At 34.3% G+C, this 24,362-nt stretch overlaps 1 protein-coding gene across 1 annotated transcript in view; it reads left to right on the top strand.

Moving 5' to 3' along the window:
• Positions 1-16,581: 16,581 nt before the first annotated feature.
• LOC140441438 (protein rhomboid-like) overlaps positions 16,582-24,362 on the top strand; it is a 246,792-nt gene continuing 239,011 nt past the window's right edge. Inside the window, exons 1-2 of the mRNA XM_072532170.1 lie at positions 16,582-16,724; positions 17,250-17,365. Coding sequence (XP_072388271.1) covers positions 17,272-17,365 — 94 coding nt within the window. The 5' untranslated portion in view covers positions 16,582-16,724; positions 17,250-17,271. The remainder of the gene's footprint in view (positions 16,725-17,249; positions 17,366-24,362) is intronic.

The raw sequence follows: 24,362 nt of genomic DNA, 5'->3' as shown, positions 1-24,362 counted from the left end.
GACTAGGCATGAAGAAAACAAGAACTACAGCAATCTGATGGTATGGTAGAACGGATGAATAGGACAGTTGGCAAATATTTGACAAAGATGGTGTCCGATCATCAGCGAAACTGGGACCAATACCTTCCGTTCTTCACAATGGCCTACAGATCTGCTGTTAACGAATCAACAGGCCAGACACCAGCCAAAGTCCTATTCGGACGCGAAATGCGACTACCTTGTGATCTAGAGTTTGGGTGTCGACCTGGAGAAGATGTAGCAGGTGAAGATTATGTGATCGAATTACGAAGAAGAATGGACGATGTACATGAGTTGGTCCGTTCCCACCTTCAGGTCGCTAGCGACCGAATGAAGAAACGGTACGATACACAAGCCGAAAAGGGTTGCTTTAAGAAGAACGACAAAGTATGGCTGTATAATCCCAAGAAACGAAAAGGTTGTTCTCCCAAATTGCAGCAGTTTTGGGAAGGCCCATACCTAATTATGGAGAAGATCAACGATGTCATCTACCGAATAAGCAAGATTCCGAGGGGAAAGCCGATGATAGTACACCATAACCGGTTGGCGTCTTTCGAAGGTGACCACGACGTAGATGAAGAAGTGGAAGTAAACCAAGTCCACGATGTGTCTGACCTCACGTTTGAGGAATTCATGGGTGCCTATGGAGGTACCGGTAAAGCGAGACATGGTGTTACCACTGAAGAAAAGCAAGATCTACTTGCGCTCCCCGATGACTACTCGCTGGCCCTTACCATCCCGGCCAGTATCAAAGACGCACCAGGGTTGGCATCCGTCTTTCGAAGGAAGTTTGGTCGAGTTGCAGAACTTCAATGCCAGGCGCCAGCTCCCGGTAAAACCTTGAAACTCCAAGATGCATCACGTTACCTTTTCTACCTGGTAACAAAAGACACTGCCCGTGACCAACCTACCTACCGAGATGTATGGGAAGCCTTACTTCAATTGAGAGAGCACGTACTAGAGTCCGACGTGCAAAAGTTAGCCATGCCAAAGTTGGAGTGCCGCCAATTAGATTGGAGAGTTATCCGAAATATGTCCCTTGTCATTTTTATACAACTGGAAGTTGTAAAAGAGGGTCCAGTTGCCGATACCAGCATACCGTTCCAGTTCTAGTCCCGACAAGGTTCCAGGAGGAACCATCTTTTGAGAGGGGGGCAATGTTACGTAAAAATATGAGTCATAGTTTTAACCTGTAAACATGTTTTTATTCACATGCTTATGTTTTAGATTTTACGAGAGGCTTCTATTTACCTGAACGACCTTCCAGAAAAAGGTCGAACCGATGCGAGGGAAATCCAGTTTGCCCTTACCGTCTCGCCGTCGTCTACTCAAGAAGGTTTTAGACGTTTCGAGATAACGGCACTGGCATATATTAACAGGGCATTTTATTTGGAAGGGGACAGTTAATTCTGAAGACGCGCTCGCGAATTTAATTGTTACGTACAGATATATATAAATTATTGTCAGATAAGTTAATATAAATAAAAAAATAAATTAAATCCGTAAGTGTTATAAATATTGAACCTTTTAATAAATTCACAACAATACACATGGAGAACGATAATAGACTATATTATTAGTATGTAAATGAAAAATTACAAATAACACTGTTTCCAAAAGGACAGGTCAAATATTACGATTAAAATGCAGTCAAACGAATAAGAAAAAGCAAACCAAGGATTAAAATAAGTTTTTAGTAAAAGCTATTCATTGATGTGCATTTTAGCACTATTGTTTCCTGTGTTTTTATCTTGCTTTTTCTGATTATTGCCTCGAGTACATACCAGTTTGAACAAAACAATTGATAATGAGCACCAAGGCCGTTCTTACAGTATCTACCGCGCAGGTGCGAAAGCAATTTTGCCACCCTCCGCGAATCCAACATTCCTAAATAGAAAATTTATAAGCATTTGTAAATCAAAAAGGTAAAATTATTTGACGTTAAAAAAAACAAAATTGTAAGAAGCATATTAAAGGAATTAATAGGCACATACATATAAATACAGGACAGGGTGTTAACATATATATATATATATATATATATATATATATATATATATATATATATATATATATATATACTAATGAAAAATTTTCCGTTAAGATCTTATAAATATCCAAATTTTAAGGTAAAAATGAACAAAATAGCAACAGAAAATCACTTTTCATTATTTAATAGATCATGAATAATAGCAAGCTGAAGAAGATCTGAATAAATTGGATATTTCTGTAAAGATTTACAAAAAGATGTTACCACATAATTGGATGCAGTCAGATGTAGAAATTAGTAGTGCAACAAACTTTATTGCTAATCTGTTTAAATAATTTATTTCCAATACAACTGATTTAAGTGAAGACGAAATTATTCCCACGTCGAAAACATATCACACAATGACACTAATTATCAACGGTAAGATAAGAACCGGGATTATAGTGTTTTTGACAATTACTTATGAACATTTTAATCACGTTTTGTATATGTGTCAGTTTGTGGGTTTGTTTACGGTACCCCAAAGTACCTTTTTTATGAAAATGCATCCAGTTAATTATTTATATAACAAAACTGTCAAAATGACAATATATGAAAAATTCCGTTAAGATCTCATATATATTAAAATTTGAAATTTGGTTAAGTAAATGGATAAAATAGCAACAGAAAATCTCATTTTGTTACAGTTTTTATGAATAATACGACTTTAGATCCAAAATACAACAACAATGATGATAATTTTGATGAAAAATGTGAAACATTCAATTTTTTAGATAATGCTCCTCTCGATATCTGGGAAACTGATTTTAATCAACGATGGAACTATAAATCTAATTAATATAATATAACTCAATGGTTACTGGCAAAAGCCATTGTACGACAACACTTGCCCCTTACCAACCCGACCTGAGGCAGCGTGGTAAGGTATGCCTCGCGACCCCTTATGAATAAAGGAAAAAGAAAGCCGCGGCCCTCATTCTCCGTAGGCCCAACTGACCCCGAGATGGGTAGTTCTCGGGAACCAGTCAGGAGGGCAGAGGGTGCTAAGAATCTGCGGAGTCTAAACCACTACCCAGCCAGATCAACAACACTATACGTAGCGACCTATAACTGCAGGTCGTTAGCGAACCAGGCAAGACTCATAGAGTTAGAAAATGAAGCAGTCAATATTAAATGGGATGTCATCGGAATAAGCGAAGTAAGACGAAAGGACGAAGAGTTAATAGAACTTGAATCGGGCAACATCCTCTATCACAAAGGAACAGAAAATGGACGAACAAGTGGAGTGGGGTTCCTAATTAATAAGAAATGGAAGGATAGGATAGTCGACATAGCAAGCACCTCAGACAGAGTAGCTAGTCTAAGTCTAAGACTATCCAGAAGATACACCATCCAAATTGTGCAAGTATATGCACCAACCATATCCCACTCCGATGAGGAAATAGAGGAATTCTACAATGAAATAACTGAGGTGCTTAACAAGAACAAAAGCCAATTTAAGTATCTAGTCGGGGACTTTAATGCCAAAGTGGGTAAACAATCAAATCAAGAACAATGTGTCGGCAACTTTGGCATTGGAGAAAGAAATGAAAGGGAAGAGAGACTGGTTCAATACGCACATTACCAGAACCTCTCAATCGCCAATACCTATTTTAAGAAGAACCTCAACAGGAAATGGACATGGTTAGCTCCCAATGCAACTACCAAGAACGAAATAGATTTCATCCTAACTAATAAGCTGAAAACCATAAAGGATGTAAGTGTGCTCAACAAATTCCGAACAGGTAGCGATCACAGACTAATTAGATCTCGGGTCGTTCTAAACACTAAACTAGAAAGAATGAAATTACTCCAGAAACCAACTGCAGGGGTAAATATCACTAACCTAAGCAACAACTCGGAACGCTATCAAAATTTAATTCAAGAAAAATTACAAGACCCAACGAATAGCACACACTTAATGGAAACAATCTTAAATTGCGCCAAAGAAGTTGGAGGATCACAAGCACACAACAGCAATAGAAAACTTTCAGATGAAACAACAGCTCTCCTGAAACAACGAAGAGAAATGAAAGTTAACTCCAATATTAATAGAATTGAATATACCGAACTGTGCAAAGTAATACGGAAAAAGATCGCAGAAGATATAAAAACCTACAATGAACGACTTGTACAAAATACAATCGAAAACCGTAAAAGCTATAGGAAAACCAAGAATAAGTTGACAATCGGTAGAAAGCAAATAATAGCATTGGGAAACAACAACGGAAGAATCACAAATAGGGATGAAATAATAAAACATGTAACCGAATTCTACGAGGGTCTATATAAAGCTCCGGAAGCACAAGAAATAGGCGAAGAAGAAATTGCGGTTCAAGAAGATGTACCAGATGTTCTCGTGGATGACGTAGAGGCAGCTCTTAAAAGCATGAAGAACGGCAAGGCAGCCGGTAATGACGGTGTTACAGCCGAACTTCTAAAGATTGCTGGTAAAACAACTTGGAAAATCCTAGCAAAAATATACACAGACTGCCTAAAATCGAGACATATTCCAAAAAAGTGGAATTCAGCCAACATAATCCTTATTCACAAGAAAGGTAGCAAGGAAGACATTAGAAATTATAGACCGATCAGCTTGCTACCTGTGATATACAAGGTATTCACCAAAATCATTAACAACCGAATACAGAACACACTTGACGCTGCACAACCCCGAGAGCAAGCAGGCTTTAGAAGTGGCTTCAGCACAATGGATCATATTCAAACATTAAGGGAAGTAATGAGCAGAACAAAGGAATATGATCTATCACTGGCGCTAGCATTCATAGACTTCGAGAAGGCATTTGACTCCGTATACCCAAGAGCAGTCATAGAAGCTCTTGTCGACCAAGGAGTAGATAAACCATATGTCGAAACGCTAGCAAATATATACAAAGAGGCCACAGCTAGAGTAAGCATATATGAAAATACCCCAGAATTTCCCACTCAGAAAGGAGTCCGACAAGGAGACACCATATCCCCTAAGCTCTTCAATGCAACCTTAGAAAATATCTTCCGGAAATTAGACTGGAACAACCAAGGTCTATGTATAGATGGAGAATACCTAAACCATCTTAGATTCGCTGATGACATCATTCTAATTGCTAGAAGTCCTGAAGAAATACAACTGCAAATTAATGACCTTAATACAGCCAGCAATGAGGTAGGCCTAAAAATGAACCTAGCAAAGACTAAAATAATGTGCAATGATCTGATCGCCAACGTGGAAATAAAAATTAATGAAACCTCGCTAGAAGTAGTAGATGAATACATATACCTGGGACAGCTCATACATAAATCGGGATCACTACTTCCGGAAATCAACAGACGAATAAAACAAGCGTGGTCAGCATTCGGACGAAATTCCGTAGTCTTCAAGTCCAAAATGCCACTATACGTCAAGAAGAGAATATGTATTTGATCAATGCATATTACCCATCTTGACATATGGATGTGAAACTTGGATATTAAAGAGAGAAATAACGTCGAAACTCCAAGTAACTCAAAGAGCAATGGAAAGATGTATGCTAGGGATAACAAAGAGGGATCGTAAAAGAATTGAATGGATACGGAGGCAAACCCAGGTGACTGATGTAATCCAAAGAATAAAATCCCTGAAATGGCAATGGGCAGGACATATGGCAAGAAGAACAGATAACAGATGGACCACTAGAACAACTATGTGGTACCCCAGGAACGCTAAGAGACCAAAGAGGCGCCCAAATCTCAGATGGGATTATGATATTAGAAAATTAACAGGAACAACGTGGTCTCGAATAGCACAAGATAGAAAAATATGGGCGCAAATGAGCGCAAATTATTAGAACAACGTATAACTAAGACATCGTCGAATAATAATAAGAACATATAACATTGAAATAAGGGAGGCTGCACCGTAATTGGAAACGGTTGATAAAGCTGCACATGATGATGATGATGATGATGATATATACTAATAAGTTATACAGTAAACTTTGCTGTCAGACACAGCTCTATATTTTCTGAAACATCGTTTTTAATATTAATGATGGATAAGTCTGAAAGCCTTTTTTGTCCCATTGTGGATGGTAGATAATTTTTTATTTTAATTTTCGAAAAGCTTCTTTTTCCTCTAGCTATTGCCACAGGGAATTGACTATATTTAGTTGACTATATTTAATGCGCTCATTTCAGTGAAATATAGGGTACAAAATTTTCAATTTCATCATATAAATTTTGACCTACAATATCTTTTTCATTTTTCGCTGGATCACATAAAATATTTTCAAGCGCTTTACATTTCGCATACCTAATTGATTTATCCGTCGTTTAGAAAATTAAAAAATGTATCATGTTGTTTTATTTTTTCGAAACTTCCTTCCAATTTTGATAAGACATTGTTCAGTATAAAGTAAAAATTAATTTTAAATTGACCAGATTGTTTTTAGCCTCATATTCACTATTTCTAGTTAAATAAACACTTTTTCTTTGGGGCCTAACCATATTAATCGGTAAAAACAGAGTCGCAATCAACATCTTCGGCAGTTTTTTTGGCATCTTCTAAAATATCGGTAAAACCTTCATTTGATCTAATATTAGATTTTAAATATGTTTTGATCTGCTCCAAGATTAAAATATTATTAGGTAGTGTAGTATTGGATTCCGGCATCACTTTAATTCCAATATTAGTTTTTATATTACAAGTTACCACCATATATATATATATATATATATATATATATATATATATATATATATATATATATATATATATATATATATATTGTTATGTTTCTTCTTTCCCAACCAAAGAAAAATAAATAAAAAAATCCATCGAAATAAAATTTTAAGATATCAATATAAACAAATTGTATATAGTAATTTAAGATAAGATTTAGTGTAGATAAGAATAGAAATTTGTTTGGCTTTTTCCGTTTCAAACAAAATTATCAAAAATCCTTTGTTTAGAATTAGAAGACATTTTACCTGTAAGTTAATCTTTTCATTGTTTGTATAGTCGAGTATTAAATGACCATATTCTAATCTTTTGAAATATGTATAAATGGTGTATTGACAAAACCAATTTTAAAGTAAGCTATTTAGTTTTTCTCTGAAACCGAAATTAGGCTTTTCCAAAATCATGGTAAACACAATTTGAGCTTTTGATTGGACGGTCGTTTTTAAATGGGAATTTGTGAGCCGATCATGAGACCGGAGAATTTAGTTATAATTTGGTCATCGAAAGAAACAGTCGTTTGTCTCAAGATAGAGTGTGGTTCGTGAGTTTGGATTCCGAAATTGTGAAAAGAAGTGAATAGTTTTGCAGAAGGAGATAACAAGTAGATTAAAAGAGGTCCTTGTATCTACCGTAGGCATTTTGTAAAGTATATGTAAAAGTATTCTTACGGCATCAAGTTGACAAAAGGAGGTCCTTGTGTCATAAATAAGTAGCTGAGTTTGGAGAAGTGAATCAGGTGTTTTTGTGTAGTCTACAGGAGGTTTTGAAGAGACGTTAGGAAGGAGCCGAGGTGCCAAAGAGGAGAGATCACATCGTTGAGGAGACTGGACTTTTCTGGGTATGTTCCAACATACAACTCAACAAGAAAACAAGCTGTAAGTGTTTGTACAATTAAATTTTATATCTGTGAAGGATCGGTTTGACATCATGGTCATTAGCATTCAAATTTAAGAACTAAGGTTTTGGTAGGCTAATCAAAAGTTTAAAGTTTTGTTGTTTCTTGTTTTCAAGTAAAGAAAAATTTAAGTAAAATTGGTTTTCATGTAATATAAATGTATGTAGATTTAAAATCTTATTATTATAAAAATTTGATTTATTTTCTTGTATACTGATCGATAAGTTAACGACAGAATTTGATAATTGTTTTATTCGTTCATATAAAATAAAGAAACGTAAATTTTTCTAATATAATATATTTTTATTCTTATCCTTCTTCTCTATCCCGATAAAAGACAACTAGAAAATCTTTGAATCCATCGAACACAGGTAATATAAGGAGTTTATTTTACTTTTGATAACAAATAAGTTATAATTTTTTATTGGCTCAATAAACTAAGATTAAAGTCAAAATAAACAATCATAACAATATATATATATATATATATATATATATATATATATATATATATATATATATATATATATATATATATATAATCTTGTAATTTCTAAAGACGCTTTTGCAGCGCTAAATTAGTACTAAATAAAGTACTAAATTTAAGCAATGGGCTTGTACAAGGCACGTAAAAGGCTCTTTTTTTTAAGGTGAGAATCTTCGAAAGACCTCTGGGAAGGTGTCCCAGGTGTGCTGGATTCGGACGACTACGCCTTACCGTAGTTGACCGCCTACCAACTAAACTCACTCCCTCTTTCTCCAACCGACGGGCCTGGGACCGCTCTTCGCGAGCATTACTCTTGACTTATATATACCTAATCTATGAGCATTACCATCTGACCCGTCAGCTTTACTGATAACTCCCATCTGTCGCTCTCCCTCTGAGCTCCGTGATTGCCATAGCAACCCAGTCGCGCCACCCCACCCGCGTCTGCACGGGACTTGGTTTGTAAGGTAACCATCCTTGTGCAGACCGATAGGCAGGATGGAGCGACCGCGCCGTTATTTCAACCATATTGAGCTGAATGAGAAAGATCAGACAACAGTTATAAGCAACTCCAGACATTCATATTTCACCCCGGGGGATGGTACATTCATTTCCCCATCTACACCAGCCCATTACTTACTAATAGGCTGCTCCAAAAGGAGACGCACACCGTACACTAGATACAAGTAGAGTCAAAACAAAACAACACGTATGTGAATTGATTTCTGTAAGAGAATTTATTTAAGATTTCGGCGTCGGTAGTGGAAGCTGATTAGTGGCTCACCCTCCTGAGGCCGACAGATACGACACATTAAAATAAACAGTTCACCTTTGTTGCCGTCTCCTCTCTTTCTCTTCCTTGTGTTTTATGGTTTCTGTCACAAAACCAATGATCAAGTCAAAGATTCTTTTGTTTTCAATTGCTTTATTCATTAGTTCATGTGGCTCGCCTAGAGGTGACTTCAGGACCAGCTGCATCAAGGTTGTCCCCACATTGTATGCAGGGCATACGAATACCACATGATGCGCATCATCCACCACTCCACACTCGGGACACAGATCGTCCTCGATCTACCTTGATTTAATATGTAATGTATCGGTAGTAGGTGAATAATTGATCGTCGAGAACGTCCCTGTTTTGTATTCGTCTAGATAGCCTTTCACTTGCAAAAATTACGTCAATGTGTGTTTGGCTGACTGGCCCTTCTTATAAAAGTTGGTTTATTATTATTGAGTACCTGGAGGCCCGCCTGGGCTATCCATTCATTCCATATCTCCCCTTTTTTGTCATTTGCGGGAGAGCACCATTGTTGAGATTTAGCATTTATGTCTCCGGCGATCATAATTTGTTTTTACCTAATGGCGGGTTCATTATTTCGTCTACTATATTCTTATATTCTCTAATCCTAATATTTGGAGATACATAGCATGCCGTAAAAGGCTCTACGATTTAATTCAAGAACTTTTTTTGGTAAACCATTATTTCGACCCTACATATTCGCACCATTATCATAGCGCTGTCGGCTATCCTCTAAAATCCCCTAAACAAATGTTGTGAGTCTCCAAAAAATATAATAAAACATTGATTAAACCTTTTCTTGTCGAATCTGACATTAAAACGAATCCTAAGAAATGCTCTATAATGTTGTTTTGCTTTATTATTTAATAAAACAAACCTTACTAAAAGGGTAAGTTGGCCTTTATGACTTATATGTGAAATCTAAAATAATAGAAAAATGTTTGCTAGTTTTTAACAGAGATATAATTTCACGTCGTATTTTCTCTGCTAAGGAATTAGTTCGTTTTGAATAAGAACACCTAAATTATGAGGCAAATTTGATGAAGTCCTTTTAATCCTATTAATGTGGTCGAATATCTAATCATTAAAGTTTGCATTGTTTCAATTAATTTTAAAACGTTTCTTTTGTAGCTCATATTATTATATCTTGTTATTTTACCCCTAAAACTCAAATTTTGAGGTATTTATTTTCCATAATTTGTTAATTTCTCATTTAGCGAAACAGTTGTTTTAGAAGAAATTGTTTTTTTAATCAATCCAAGATTTTGTATTACAAATGTTACCTTTGGATTTTTCATGTCATTCTATAATCTGATTTAAACCTCTTTAATCATTATATCCCTCAACAAAAGAAACTAATAGTTTTAAACAATTTGCAAGAAAAGCAATATACCTACACCATCTTTTGATTTTTAAGGCAAACTCTTCTAATTATTTTGTCATTACACAATCTTTTTTATCATAAATAGATGATAAACCTCTGTTGTATTTATTTAAAGGAAAATTCATGTCAGCTTCTGTCAATGGGGTAGCTCCTAATTCTATCAGAGTTAATTCAATTTGGTCCAATTGAATACAAGGCAATAGCTGGATCCTTATGAACGTGAATGTTTTCAAAACCTACTTCTTCAGGACTTTGTTTTTCTGCTAAAACACCTTCCATAAAAGTTGTGGTATTCGACAAATCCTACTTTTGTTCATCTCTATTGACCGCTGTCAATTCCGTCTCTATCACTTTTGCACCATGGGCTCGGGAAGTTGATGCTGCTTCATGTAATCTTGTGATTAAAAACGTTTTTAGTAAACCACTAACCTTTTTAACTAGTTTTTGTTTTTCGACTACAGAAAGTTTTTTCGATTATCAAAAAAAGAAAATCATAATTTATGATGCGTCCAAGAAATGTTTTTTTTGACGATTTAAAGAAGTAAAAAGCAGGCTTTTTTCAAAACATAAATTTTTGCATAGAAGTTTTCAGAAACGTATTGACTCTTCTATTAGTCATTTGTCTAAATACTGAACAACTTTTAATAAAAACGTTTGAAAATTAAAGATATTCAAATACTGATCTTCAATTAAACTACACCTCGCGTAATAAAAAAATATATAAAGATGTTATATTATTACTATTATTATTATTTAAATCATGAACTCGTTACCACAGTGTAGAAAGTTAGAAAATATTAGGTATATCCATTTTATTTAATCGCTCAAAAGCAAAATAAAATCAAAAATGCATGTATTTACCTTTAATTTCTTTTGTCTCTTTTGTGTTGTAACCACAACACAATATGTGACAAATTATTTTCTAGTTTGTTACGATTACATTGTTATACATTACAATACGTTCAAAATTAAAATGGCACAAATTATTCCGCAGCATGCATTTATATTCACAGACGAGTATTTTCCCGAAAAATACTCGAAGGGGAGCTACAAACGTATTAAAACATCAAAATATAAGATTATATTTTCTAACTTGCCACCTAAAGTTGAATAATTATATAAAAATTGAAATTTTAATATACAATTTCAATTCCTTTCTTAAATTTAACCTTTCTGTTACTAGTACAACTATAACCATATTATATTTAATTTATGTTTTTATAATTTTTATAATTATTTTCATTCTATTTGTAGGGTCCCCTAATTTTTCGCCTGGGTCCCCTTGCACCCTCGGGTCGGAACGGACCTCTGGGTCAGCCTTCGCAGTCTTACTTTTATTCCGAAATATTTTTATTTGTCCAATTATATTTGATAATCCCAATTTTTTCATTATATCATACAGTTGTCTATTTATTATATTGTAAGCCTTTTTAAAATCAATGAAGAGCACGTATAGAACAATTTTCTGTTCGTAGAACTTAGTTTGGACTTCCTTGAAATCTAAGATTTGTTCCGTTATTTACCTGATCCTCCTTAAGGCACTGACACTGAATTCTATTATTTTTATTCTATCATTAGTTCTTGCCATGTGGTTGCCTCGATTAATATGACGTTTTCTTCAATTTCAAAGGCTGCTACCATTTTTTATTTTCATTTTCATTTAAAACTTTTTTGAAAACATGATACCATCATCATAAGCAGCCATTTTGAACCCACGGCTGACATAGGTCTCCCGTAAACAGTTCCGTTGTTTTCGGTCTTTAGCACCTTGAATCCAGTTGTGTTAGATGCGCTTGATGTCGCCCGACCATCTTGTTATAGGACATCCTTGATTACGATAAGCATCGTGTCGTATGTTTCCATTAAAAAATTTTCTTCATCTCCATCTTCCATCTCTGATTCTGGGAACATGGACTGTCCAGTCTCATTTCAGCGTTGTAATTATTTGAACTGCTTCCGTAATACCCGTTTTCCTCCTAACTGTTTGATTTGAAACTCTATCTCTGAGGAATATATTTAACATTAACCTCTCCGTTTCTCTCTGTGCTACTTGTATTTTATTTATTACTTTCGTAAGTTTCGGCGTTTCTACTCTATACGTTAGAATCGGAAGCACACACTAATCAAAGATCACTTCCATTTCAAGTACATGGAAGTACCTGATCTAAAGAAAAAAAATTATTAAAAAATCCTTTATAAAAGGCATATTAATATAAAAACCCTATCTGCCTACATCAAGGAACGTTTTTGGAATAACTATGCCATCATCAGTGCTATCCTAAAATAAGTATTACCATTTTAATTAAAGCAAATGGGAAAGTTTAAATTTTGACCAAGGTTATAACAAAAATGTGGTTTAATATTTACTGGATTTACATAATATGAAGCCACTTCGTCTAAGGGCTAGCAATCCCGGTGGAGTCTTACGTTGCCATGGAGCTAATTCCGTTTATAACTTACATTCTAGTTATTTAACATCAAAAATGTAATCTAAAATGTAAATCCAGTAAGTATTAAACCACATTTTTGTTAAAACCTTGATCAAAATTTTAACTTTAACGTTTGCTTTAATGAAGAGTGGTACCTAATACTTATTTTAGGATAGCACTATATATGATGAAATAACTATTCCGAAAACATTCTGTGATGTAGCCCGATAGGGTTTTTATAAAGGTTTTTTCATAAGCTGCCCATGTTATTCTTATTTTCCTTTAACTCTGTTAATTGGTTGCCTGTTCCCAATTTAATCTCGCTGGCCAGATACTTATCTGTTCTCGTGTTTTAGAAAAGTTAATTTTAAGGTTAAGGTTAACTCGTGCACAAGACCTCCGAAGGACTTGAAGAAGTTGGCATGCTTAATTTATCCGGTCTTCAATAAGGACTATGTCGTCAGCAAACCTCAAGTTATTCAGAACCTCCCTATTTATGTAAACTACAATATTATCCCATTTATTGTTTCTGATAGCACTGTGCAATAAAGTGGTGAATAGTTTAGGAGATATGGTGTCTCCATTCCTAATACCTTTCTCCAAGGGAAATATGGTTGTGTCGCTATAGTAGATTTTGACTACAGCTGCTTTCCTGTGTTATATAGCTACGATCAATATTGTACATTGTGACCGCTCTTAACATGGAACTAATCTAGACTGAGTCAAATGCTTTCTCAAAGTTTACAAATATTAATATTAATTAGTTGTATTGTACAATTTTCTCTATCAAGGATTTTATTACTGGTAGGTGGTCATTCGTTCCAAAGCCACTCCTAAACCCAGTTTGCTATAGTGGTTTGTAAAAATCTGGCTCAGGTGCTAGTCTGTTGAGATAAGAAGATATCTTTGAAATATTCGGCCAATTTGCCATTATTTGTTGTGGCTTATTATCATTTCTTATGTATGGATTATGGCTGTGGTACCCGTTTTCCATTTCATGGAAATAACAACAAGGTAACATGGACCTAGGCATGGAACAGACGTAATAAACTGCTGAAGTTATAGAGGCGTAAATATAGACTCAAATAATTGCCTAGTGATCTCAACATTGAAGGTTAGAATTTCAAACATCAGTAAAGAAAATAAAATGGATAGAAAAAAATGAAATGTGCAAAAGCTGAGAGATGCGACCATTGCAGAACGGTACTCGGAAAACATCACCATCAGGCTAAGGAATCAAAATGTAAATAAAGAATGCCAAGCAGATATAGACTCTTACTGGACCAGAATAAAGAAAGACATTGAAGCAGCAGTGAAAGATTAAATAGGAACAGAAATTTGTTCCAGTAAAAATCATTGGTTTGACGATGAATGCAAGAATGCAACAAAAGAAAAAAATGAAGCCTACAGAAAGATGCTTACCCCAAAAACACCTGCAGAGAATTACTAGACAAAGAGAAGAGAAGATACGAGGATACATAAAAGAAAAAATGGAACCACTTAAATAAGGAACTTAAATATATAGAAAACCTCAACAGAGAGAAGTTAACATCAACAGAAAAGATTTCAAGGCAACCACAAGTCAATGCAGAAGTCAGAATGGCGACGTATTAACTACAAGGAAAGATGTATTGAATAGATGGGTGAAATACTTTATCCAGGCACTTAATATAACCACCAACGATTCTTGAAATTAAAGTTGCAGTTAAAAAACTAGCCAGAAACAAATCACCGGGAATAGATAATCTCCCAGCTGAACTATATAAAGAAGGTGGCCACGATACTATTATGGCATTACAGTAGCTTTCAAAATAAATATGGACACAGAACTCCCTCTCCAATGATTGGAATATTGGAATATTTTGCACCAGCGTATTGGAATATGGAATATTTTGCACCACTAGAATATTTTGCAGCGTATAGAATATTTTGCACAGTACTATGTCACTGTATGGCACCATATGCAGAACGGATAGTAGGAAAATACCGGGCTGGTTTCAGAGGTGGTAAATCGACAATTCATCAGATTGCAACCCTGAGAGAAATTTTAGAAAAAACTCTGGAATATGGCATAGATACTCACCACATATTTATAGACTGCAAAGCAGCCTACGACTCTGTGAATAGAAGAGAAATTTTCAAAGCAATGAAAGAGCTAAGAATACCAAATCAGTTGGTAAATTTAACAAAACTGACTCTTAAAAAAGTTAAATGTAGAGTACGAATTCAGTGGGAACTGTCTGAACCTTTTAAAACAAATAACGGGAGGGAGACCCTCTCTCCTGTAAACTGTTCAATATGGTTTTGGAAAAAGTAATACGTATATCACAAATCACAACCATTGGTTCAATATATAATAAATCAATGCAAATCCTCGCCTATGCTGATGATATCAATATAGTTGGGAGAACAGAACATGCTGTACGAGATGCGTATGTAGCATTAAAAGAATCAGCTACAAAAACGGGTTTAATAATAAACACCAACAAAACGAAGTATATGAAAATAAGCACGCAACCACAAATCCTACGACAACTTGTTACGTCATCGAAGCAGTGAACGAATTTGTATACCTGGGAGCGCTCCTTAACCCTGAAAATAATACTACCGCAGAATTTGCACTGCCAACATATGCTATTTTAGGCTCAATCTCCTCCTTAAACCCACAATTATATCGAGAAATATAATATAGTCCTAACATATGGTTAAGAGATCTGGACTCTAACAAAAAGTAATGAAAACATGTTAGGATGTTTCGAAAGAAAAGCACTAAGGCGAATCTATGGAGCGATGAATGACAATGGAGTGAACGTTACAACTTCGAACTTATAGAATATACCAGGAACTAGATATCGTAAAACATATTAAGATAGGACGTGTATGTATTGCGGATGAAACAAAATAACTTAACAAGAAAACGCTCCTTGATAGGTCAGAGAAGAAGAGGAAGACCCAGAGGTTGCTTGATAACATCGATGAAGACATAAGAAATATGGGAATACGTGCTAGGCGGAGGAAGGCGATGGATAGGGACGACTGGAGAGAAATTCTTGAGAGGAGAATAGGACCCACGCAGGGTTGTAAAACCAGAATGAAGATGATGAAACTTGTTATGAAATTTTGATATAACTATGGCATCGATATATAGCGAATATTACATGAAAAATATTTTATATTTAAGAAAATGATATAAATTTGAAGTAATAAAGTTCATTATATTTTAAAAAACCGGAAATATGACAACAATGTAAATACTGCCATAAGATTATCCGTATTACAAACCAAAATTTATACATATCATATAACACATTTCAGACACAATTTAGTCGTTCCATATTTAAAACTTACTCTGTGAGTTTCCTTCTGTCAGTACCTTCATCAACATAATCTGGGATCATTAAATATGTTTACGGAATATATATTAAGTAACTGTGGTGATAATGATAATCCTTGTCTAACCTCTTTACTTATTTTGATTTCATTGATCATGTCACTAAATTAATTAGTTTTGTAAGTTTTTTTAATTTGTTTTCTGTACTTTCCTCTTTGTTATTCAAGTAGTTTATACTGAATATAATCTCCCGATTTTTATTTATTAGCAAATATTTGATATTATTGTATTTTTATTTTGCGCGTTATATCTCAATATAACATTTTGATATTAAATAACTCGTTCCTTTAAAATACATTCGCCCATCTTTATATTTCTGCGCTAGGGATATTTACCATTCCCTTCCTGCTTCTGGTAAATTTTGGGGTCATAACTTTGGGGAGAAAATCTAAAGCAGGGAAATGAAAATTCCGTCAGTTGATCAGTTGACGTTTGACAGGGCAGTTTTCACTGTTTTTGTTGTTATTTTCCCTATTTTCTTGTTTATTTTTTAGTTTCGCGTGAAAAATGATAGTGCGGGTCATTGAAGAAGGGTTTTAGTATTGGTGCGTGTTAATTGTTTGAAATCATATCGGGTGAGTAAGAACTGGTTTTGAATAATTAATAACGATTATAAAGTTACTTTATTTATTATTTATAAAGTTACACTTACTACTGAACGTTCAAACTTTGTCAATATTTATATAAATTATAAAATAGTATTGTTAGAAACTGGTGGAGTGAGTAGAAATTTCAAGAATGTATTATATACTTAAATAATTAAAAATGCCTTAAATAAATAATTAAGTTGTACAATTATAATCGATTTGGAAGTGTATAACATCACAATGTTCTTGTCAGAAGAAAGTTCTTTGCCCAATGTCCAAAGCAAAACAATTATATTTTTGTCTGTTTCGTACAAGAATTTATAAAAATAATATGATCACTATAAAATGCAAATGGGGAAGCCTTAAGGGTTCAAGCATGAATTGTACACCTCAGTGGCTAAATACATGAGTGTAATTTTCCATATAGAAATATTAGAAAGTTTTTTATGTACATTACATCTTTACTAATTCGAACTGCATAACAAAAAAAGTAATATATGTACCTCTTTCCAGGTTTTTCAAAGAATCTTAGAATATGCTTTCGCATTCGGCATGGCCACATCGTTTGTCACCCTATACGCTTCAGCGTATGACAGCAACACTAGTCCATGCCCAGTCAGAAGAATCAGGTAAGTTTAAAAAGATCGTAAAGAGATCCAAGTGACCCGAGATCCCGATTACTGACTAGGGTCTACTGGTCTTTAAAAACATCCGTATTTTCCATGCAATGCAACTAATGCAGAGGTGCAAATTCTTGTCCATACGTTTAATTTCAATGGCTGTTTCGTGAAAAACTCTAGGATTTTTATCAGTGCAATAAGGGCAATTGGGTCGATTTACAGTACCATTTAGAAAAAAAGAACGTTCATCCGAAAAACAAATATTAAATAGAATAAAAAGTCATAATTTCACATAAAAACTAGTCGCCTGTGTGGATCATCTTTATTTATTTCCTGTACATCTGTGTATTTTGTAGGGATGGATTTTGTAATGTTTCAGTAGGTACTCTACGGACAGTAGTTCGCGAAAAACCAGATTCTTAAGCTATTTTTTAGTACTTGAAGTAGTTTCGAAATTAACATGACCTAAAATTGTTACTTCTGCCGCTTCAGTCTTACACGTTTTTTATACTCCCTTTTTTCAGCTACTGATCCCATTTCATGAAATTTTTTAATTAGTTTTAATACGTATGAGTGATGAAGTTGATTAAATAATTTAGCTGTTCTCGTTTGCACACTTTCCATTTTCAAAAAAATTTAAATGAACTCGACCTGCTAAAGGAGGTCGAAGGAATTTAAAAAATACTTAGTGGGTCTATCTGTGAGAAAATCATCGATTTCACGTAAAAATATTATACAGCTATTTGAAAGTTATAGAAGGCATATGAGCTGATTTTGCTTGTTTTTTTTAAACTATCATATATTTCTAAATTAAAATAGATAAACAATTGACCGAGATAATTGCAAAAAAACCTTGTTTTCGCAGTCAGTTATAAATGTTAATAACGAAGGTTTTCTTGCATGACATGTAATTCAACTAAATAAAATTGTGGCTATTAATGAGTTATTGAAGTGTGCTAGATTTCAGCCAGATCGATTAAATACCGTAAACTGGGGTAACTTTGCTCCACGTTTAGGAGTTATTAAAGGAATTGCGAGGAAAAGTGTATAAAGCTGCTACTAGTGTTATGTTTTTTTAATAAGTGATGAAGAAAGTATATAATGTCATTACTGTATGGTATTTTTTATGCTAAAAATAATTAATCCGACAAATACACAACTCTATCCCTAATCGAAAACTAACGGATAATTAATAGAAGAATATACGACAAGGAAACTTACAGGGTCACTTGCTTTTCGTCTAGGGGCCCATCAAGACATTCTTAGTAGACAAACAAAACTGGACCACGGATAAGGTGTTATAACATTTAGGGTAAACAAAGGATACAAATCTAAATTTCCACACGATCATGAAAAATTCCATTCTCGCGTACAATAACATATAGTTGGAGCAAAGTTAATGGGTTGCTAATATTAACCTTGCTCCAAAGATATTATTTGTGCAAAAAAAAACTAAAAAAGAAGGCAGCGTTATTTATTTGAAAATAATAAACAATAATAAGTGATAATTATAACGTGAACTTAATTCAGGAATCGTAAAAGTTCCCCTTTTAGAAACTTGTTTTGGATTATTAATACAGCCTAGTACATCAGTCCATAGGTAAGTCAGTTCATTCCTTTTTAAAGGCCACTTCCACAGTTTGAGAGATTTTTCCATTGCGCTAATGATTACCGTCTTATCATCAAAAGCCATAATGCGCCCGGAGTATAGGCGGTTTTCGTAAGAAAACACTGCAAAACGTCCCACTTCTCGAACAACACTTTCAAAATTATTATCTTTGTTTTCTTTGTCTTCTAAAAAAATTAAAAATTCATTTTCAACTTCTTTCTCTCTGGCAAGCTCTTCAAAGTCTACATCGTCCAATTAATTGTCATCAAATACCATCTCTTTAGCTCTAAAGCAAACAATATTTGATTGCTCATCGGAAGATTCGTCAGGAGTTATTGGTTGCCTATTGGTATTCACACCAGAGGTTGTAGGTTTTTCCATATCCGCATCGTTGACTGCACGAACACTTTTTCTAGCTGGAACATTAATTTTTTTTCTGCAGTGGTTAACAGTTTTTGTCAAATAGGATCTTTTTGCTTCGAGGGCTTTTAAAAACTCCGATTGCACAACAGCTGGGTCGCATTTTCGTGGTATTTGACTGAGCACTTCCTCAACATTCAGGGGAAATATTCCGCATTTTCGAAACCCTGCATCTAACTTAGATTTGATTTGTGGACCAAGCAAGTCCATCACCTTTGACGACAGTGGAGGAAAGTGTTGCTTTTGTATTGAACTGATTTTATTAGTCTAATTTATTAACTTTATTTATTATAAAATATTCTAACACTTAGCTTATTAAAGTCTTTATTTATACAATATTACACTAATTTATTTTACACTATAATTATATAATTTATTTACAACATTTATTACAATTTATATTCCCGACAATACGCGCGTTACATTTCAAAACTCGACTCGATATTATTATTCAGGCTGTCCTTTCAAATCTCAAATGGGCCGTTTTTATACCTCATTTTGTTTATCTCGAAGCTTCTGCCGGCTTCTTTGATCTTCGGTCGCCAACGAATTTATTCGACCCTTCTCGGGAGAGTTCCAATCGCAGGTATAAGAGGGGACCCGTTTGGGTATTACCTGCTAAAAAATACTTAGAAAACGATGTTTACAGTTTAGATATGACTCATTATTTATCGTAACAGTATATTAGTGTTGCGGATGCCATCTTCAGTAATTTTCCAATCCGACAAAATTTTTCGCCAGGCCATTTTTAAGGGCCGAAAGAAAGCCACGTCTAGAGGTTGCATCAAATGTGTACTGTTTGGAGGAAGACAAATTAAATGAATGTCGTTTTTACGAGAGAGTTGAAGTGCATGTACTGTAATATGTGAAGAGAGGTTGTCTCATAGTAATACCTTTCTTTTTTACCATTCAGCTTCCTAAACCTAGGTACCAACTGGAATTTAAGCCAATCTGCAAAAATTTTTGCATTAAAGCATCCTGGGCTGCTAGCCTTGTAACGGCATCCTTTTGGTCCATTGTCAGCCCAAGTAGTCCACATTTTAGCAACCCGGTAAACAGCATAGGGCGGTAAAAGTTCACCTTCGCCGTTTCCACAGAACATAATGGACACAAAGGTCTTTGAAGCGTTTCTAATTAGTTCTGGATACTTGCAACCTCTCTTGACAGTGACTTTCTTTTTGCCGGGATCATCAGTGAGATTAGTCTCATCACAATTCCGTATATTTGTTGGACGAACGCCGTCTAACTCCACTGCCAGATTTTCGAAAAAGCTTCTCAATATGTTTTCACCAACTCCTGCTCGTACACGTTTAATATTTTCTGCAAAACGTGGGGAAATTTCAGGATGTCTGACCATAAATTTTTTGATCCAATCCTCTCCAGGGAACTGATCCTTGAAAATTTTGACATGTGTTCCGCAACGGTTTAAATAATTTTTGATAATATTTCTCAGTTCCCTTGCGTTAATATGGAACCCATACTTCAACCAAAATGGTCCTTCTTGGAATCTTATATTTTTCTTCTGCCTTTCTGTGTGAGATTTCACCTCTTCTTATTTCATTTAAGCACTCTTGTAGAGTTTCTTGTGTATAGTCAGCATAGCACCGTGATCCTAGTACCCTCTTAGGTGTTCTAGGCATATCTGTTACAAAAATATATATTAAACATAATATATATTTCGGAGTAACTTTGCGCCACTTTTTTGGAAAGTTTGCAAAGTTACCCCGAATAACCTGATAATTTGTAAAATTAGATTAGCAAAAGAAAATTTTATCATTTGTTCATTTATAAGTCACAATTTAGTGAAACAGTTGATAAATAGTAAACACTTAACACATACACAAATACTTACTTCCGAGATAATAGCAAAACTTTCTATATATATTCAGGGATTCTCTAGTATTCACTGCCTTCCTCCTTCAACCGTTTCCATCTCTCTCTGTTGTCCTATTCTCCATCGTTTAGGCCTCTCTTACTCATGGCGTCGTCTACTTCGTTCCTCCAGGATCTTCCATACATGTCCATACCACTTTAGTATTTTTTGTTCTATGTTAGTATGTCTGTTTCTATTGATGTTCTTTGCTTTATTTCTTCATTACTTCTCCTATCCATTCTATTTACTCTGCAGCATCTTAGCAGGCATTCCATCTCTGTTGCTACTATGTTACTGCTGTTTTTCTTGTTTATAATCCAATTTTCAGCCCCATATGTCATAATACTTCGCACTAATGTTTTATAAATCTGTGTTTTTGTCTTCATATTTAGGTGTCTATCCCACCATAGTGAGTTAAGTTGTCGGATTGCTGTTCTTATTTGTCCTAATCTTTGCTTAATCTCTGTTGTTCGTGATTATAAACACCAAGTATTTGAATTTATCCTTTCCTTTGATTGTTACGTCAATCTGTAGATCTTCTATGTCTTCTTCACTTGTAGATAGGTACTCTGTTTTCGCGAGGTTAATATCTAGGCCAGCCTTGGTATATTCCATGATACATACAATTATAGTATCATGGTATATTCTTCTTGTAGTTTCTTCGAGGAGACAGAAAGTGAGAACATCACATATTATTAGAGGATTCTCTGATATAATAATGAGTATGTTTCTATAATTATACGGCTGTTTACCACGCTGGATAAGTTAAAATTTTGGCTATTCTACCCTCTAAATTTAGACAAACGGAAAAGAATCAATCTAACGATCAATAAAAAACAAGAGATTCTACAAAAGTTGGAGTCTGGAAGGACTGTGTCTCATATATGTGATCAATATGGTATAAAAAGCCATATACGGAATCATAAATAAAAGAATTTATGGCGAAACTTTAAGTGCACCAAAAGAACAAATAAATCCTTTTAGGCAAAAATTAGTAGAACATATAAGTAACGAAATGCTATTAGAATCTCAGATTTACAATGCTGACGAAACTGGTTGGTTATGGCGTATTTTACCTGAAAGCACACAAGCCTCCAAATATGAAAAATCGAATTCTGGAAGAAAATTCAGCAAGGACATTATCTCGGCACTGCTTTGTGCTAACGCCGATGGATCGCATAGATTGACTCCTGTAATGGTTGACAAATCTCGTAAACCTAAAGTTTTAAAAGATATAATGCACCATCTGACCGTTTCATATTAGAGCTCTAAGAAGGCATGGTTCACCTCAGATATTTTCAAAAATTGGTTTCTCAAAGAATTTGTACCTTCAGTGAGAAACTTTCAAGAGAAGAAATTGGGAATACCGCCAGAAGAGGTGAAATGTTTATTGCTTTTAGACAACGCTCCTGCTCACCCCTCTGAAAATATTCTACGTTCAGAAGATGGCAACTTTAGCTATATGTTTTGCCAAAAAATACAACATCGCTTATTCAACCCATGGATCAGGGAATAATTTTGGCAATCAAACGAATATCTGGCAGAAAGTTTTTAGACGAAGTAATGGTTGGATTGCACGATGACGATAATGCAGAAGATATAAGATAGCATCGTACCTTTCAAAACTTAAGGTCTTACATTTTAAAATCAACAATTTTTAATTTTGCTGCACCATGGGAGGAGGTGAAAGAGCAAACATTAAAAATGGTTGGAAGAATAAGTTTGATGATCAAGATGCAGACATAGATTTCGAAGGCTTGGAAGTTACTGATTTCTGTAGGACAATACATAATAATGCCGGAAAACATGTAGCTGAAAAAAATGTTTTACAATAGCTAGAAGTAGATGAAGGTGACCCTGAGTATAACATCATGACTGAAAGTGAAATAGTAGATAAAGTTATGACCCTAAAAAATGAGGATGGAAGTGAAGATAGCAAAGAAGACGACTAAACAACACTGCCAAAAATGAAAATATCAGCGGTAAGATCGCATCTCGACGTTCTAATAACATTTATTGATTATTTATTCATCAGACAACGAAATTCAACTGTATTCTACGCATTTTCGTAATTTTAGAGTGTTGATCATCAAAAAACAGAAAACATGAAAAGTGCAAACGAAACTTTCGCGTTTCGAAGAAGCGCGTCGATATTCGATATCAACGGCAACGTCACTTCACGACGCATGTCCGAAGACTATTAAATAGAATTTGTTTGTATTTTGTATTTATATATATATATATATATATATATATATATATATATATATATATATATATATATAGAAATATATCTAAATACAGTGTATGTACATATTTTCAACAAAAAAGTTTTTTGATTTATTTTAAACATATTTTTATATAACGGACTTTCGGCTTTAACGGACTCCCAATAGACTAGGCGGGATCTGTAGAAATTCAGACCATAATGGACATTTTCCATAGGAAGCTATTTTTTTGCTAGAATCCCTTCAGGATGTGCCCAATATCGATAATCACGATATGCGCCAGTTGCAAACCCTGTGCTAAATTTTTTATTTAACAAAATCTGAAAACAATTGAAAATTTCTCATTTTTTTGCTCCTATTTTCGTTTTTAATTCGGAAAATATTGATCCTAGAGAAAAAATTATAAGAAGTTAAAAGTTTCGTAATTTAATTTTACACAATATTTCGTTAGCTAGACATTGAAAATTTAATGTTTATTGTTGAAAAAATAGCAATAATTGGAAAAAAAAAAGTACAAAAAAATGAAGTTAATCCTTTAAATGTTTTCGACTTTCTAAACTTGACTTACAAGCTCCATATTCCGCCTAGAAAAACTTTTTAATATGTTTAAGACGTGCGCTAAATTTTGTTAAGATCGGTCGAATAGGTTTTGCATAATAATTTTGCAATCCAGCCTACTGGAAAAAAATCGAAAATTTTCAAATTTATAGTAGGCCCTAAATAGGGCTTTCAGATAGTTGCAAATTTTTTTACATATAAAGGAAGGCTCAAACTTTCAAACGCTTTTTGTAAAATTCAAATCGGTTCACTAGGAGAGCCTAGAAATTTTTTTAAAGTTTTAAAAATTTTTAAGGCTTATAAAAAAATTGAATAACT

The sequence above is a fragment of the Diabrotica undecimpunctata genome, chromosome 5 (genome assembly GCF_040954645.1).
Source record: "Diabrotica undecimpunctata isolate CICGRU chromosome 5, icDiaUnde3, whole genome shotgun sequence".
In the NCBI taxonomy this organism is placed as follows: Eukaryota; Metazoa; Arthropoda; class Insecta; order Coleoptera; family Chrysomelidae; genus Diabrotica; species Diabrotica undecimpunctata.
This window is presented reverse-complemented; position numbering and strand designations above follow the sequence as displayed.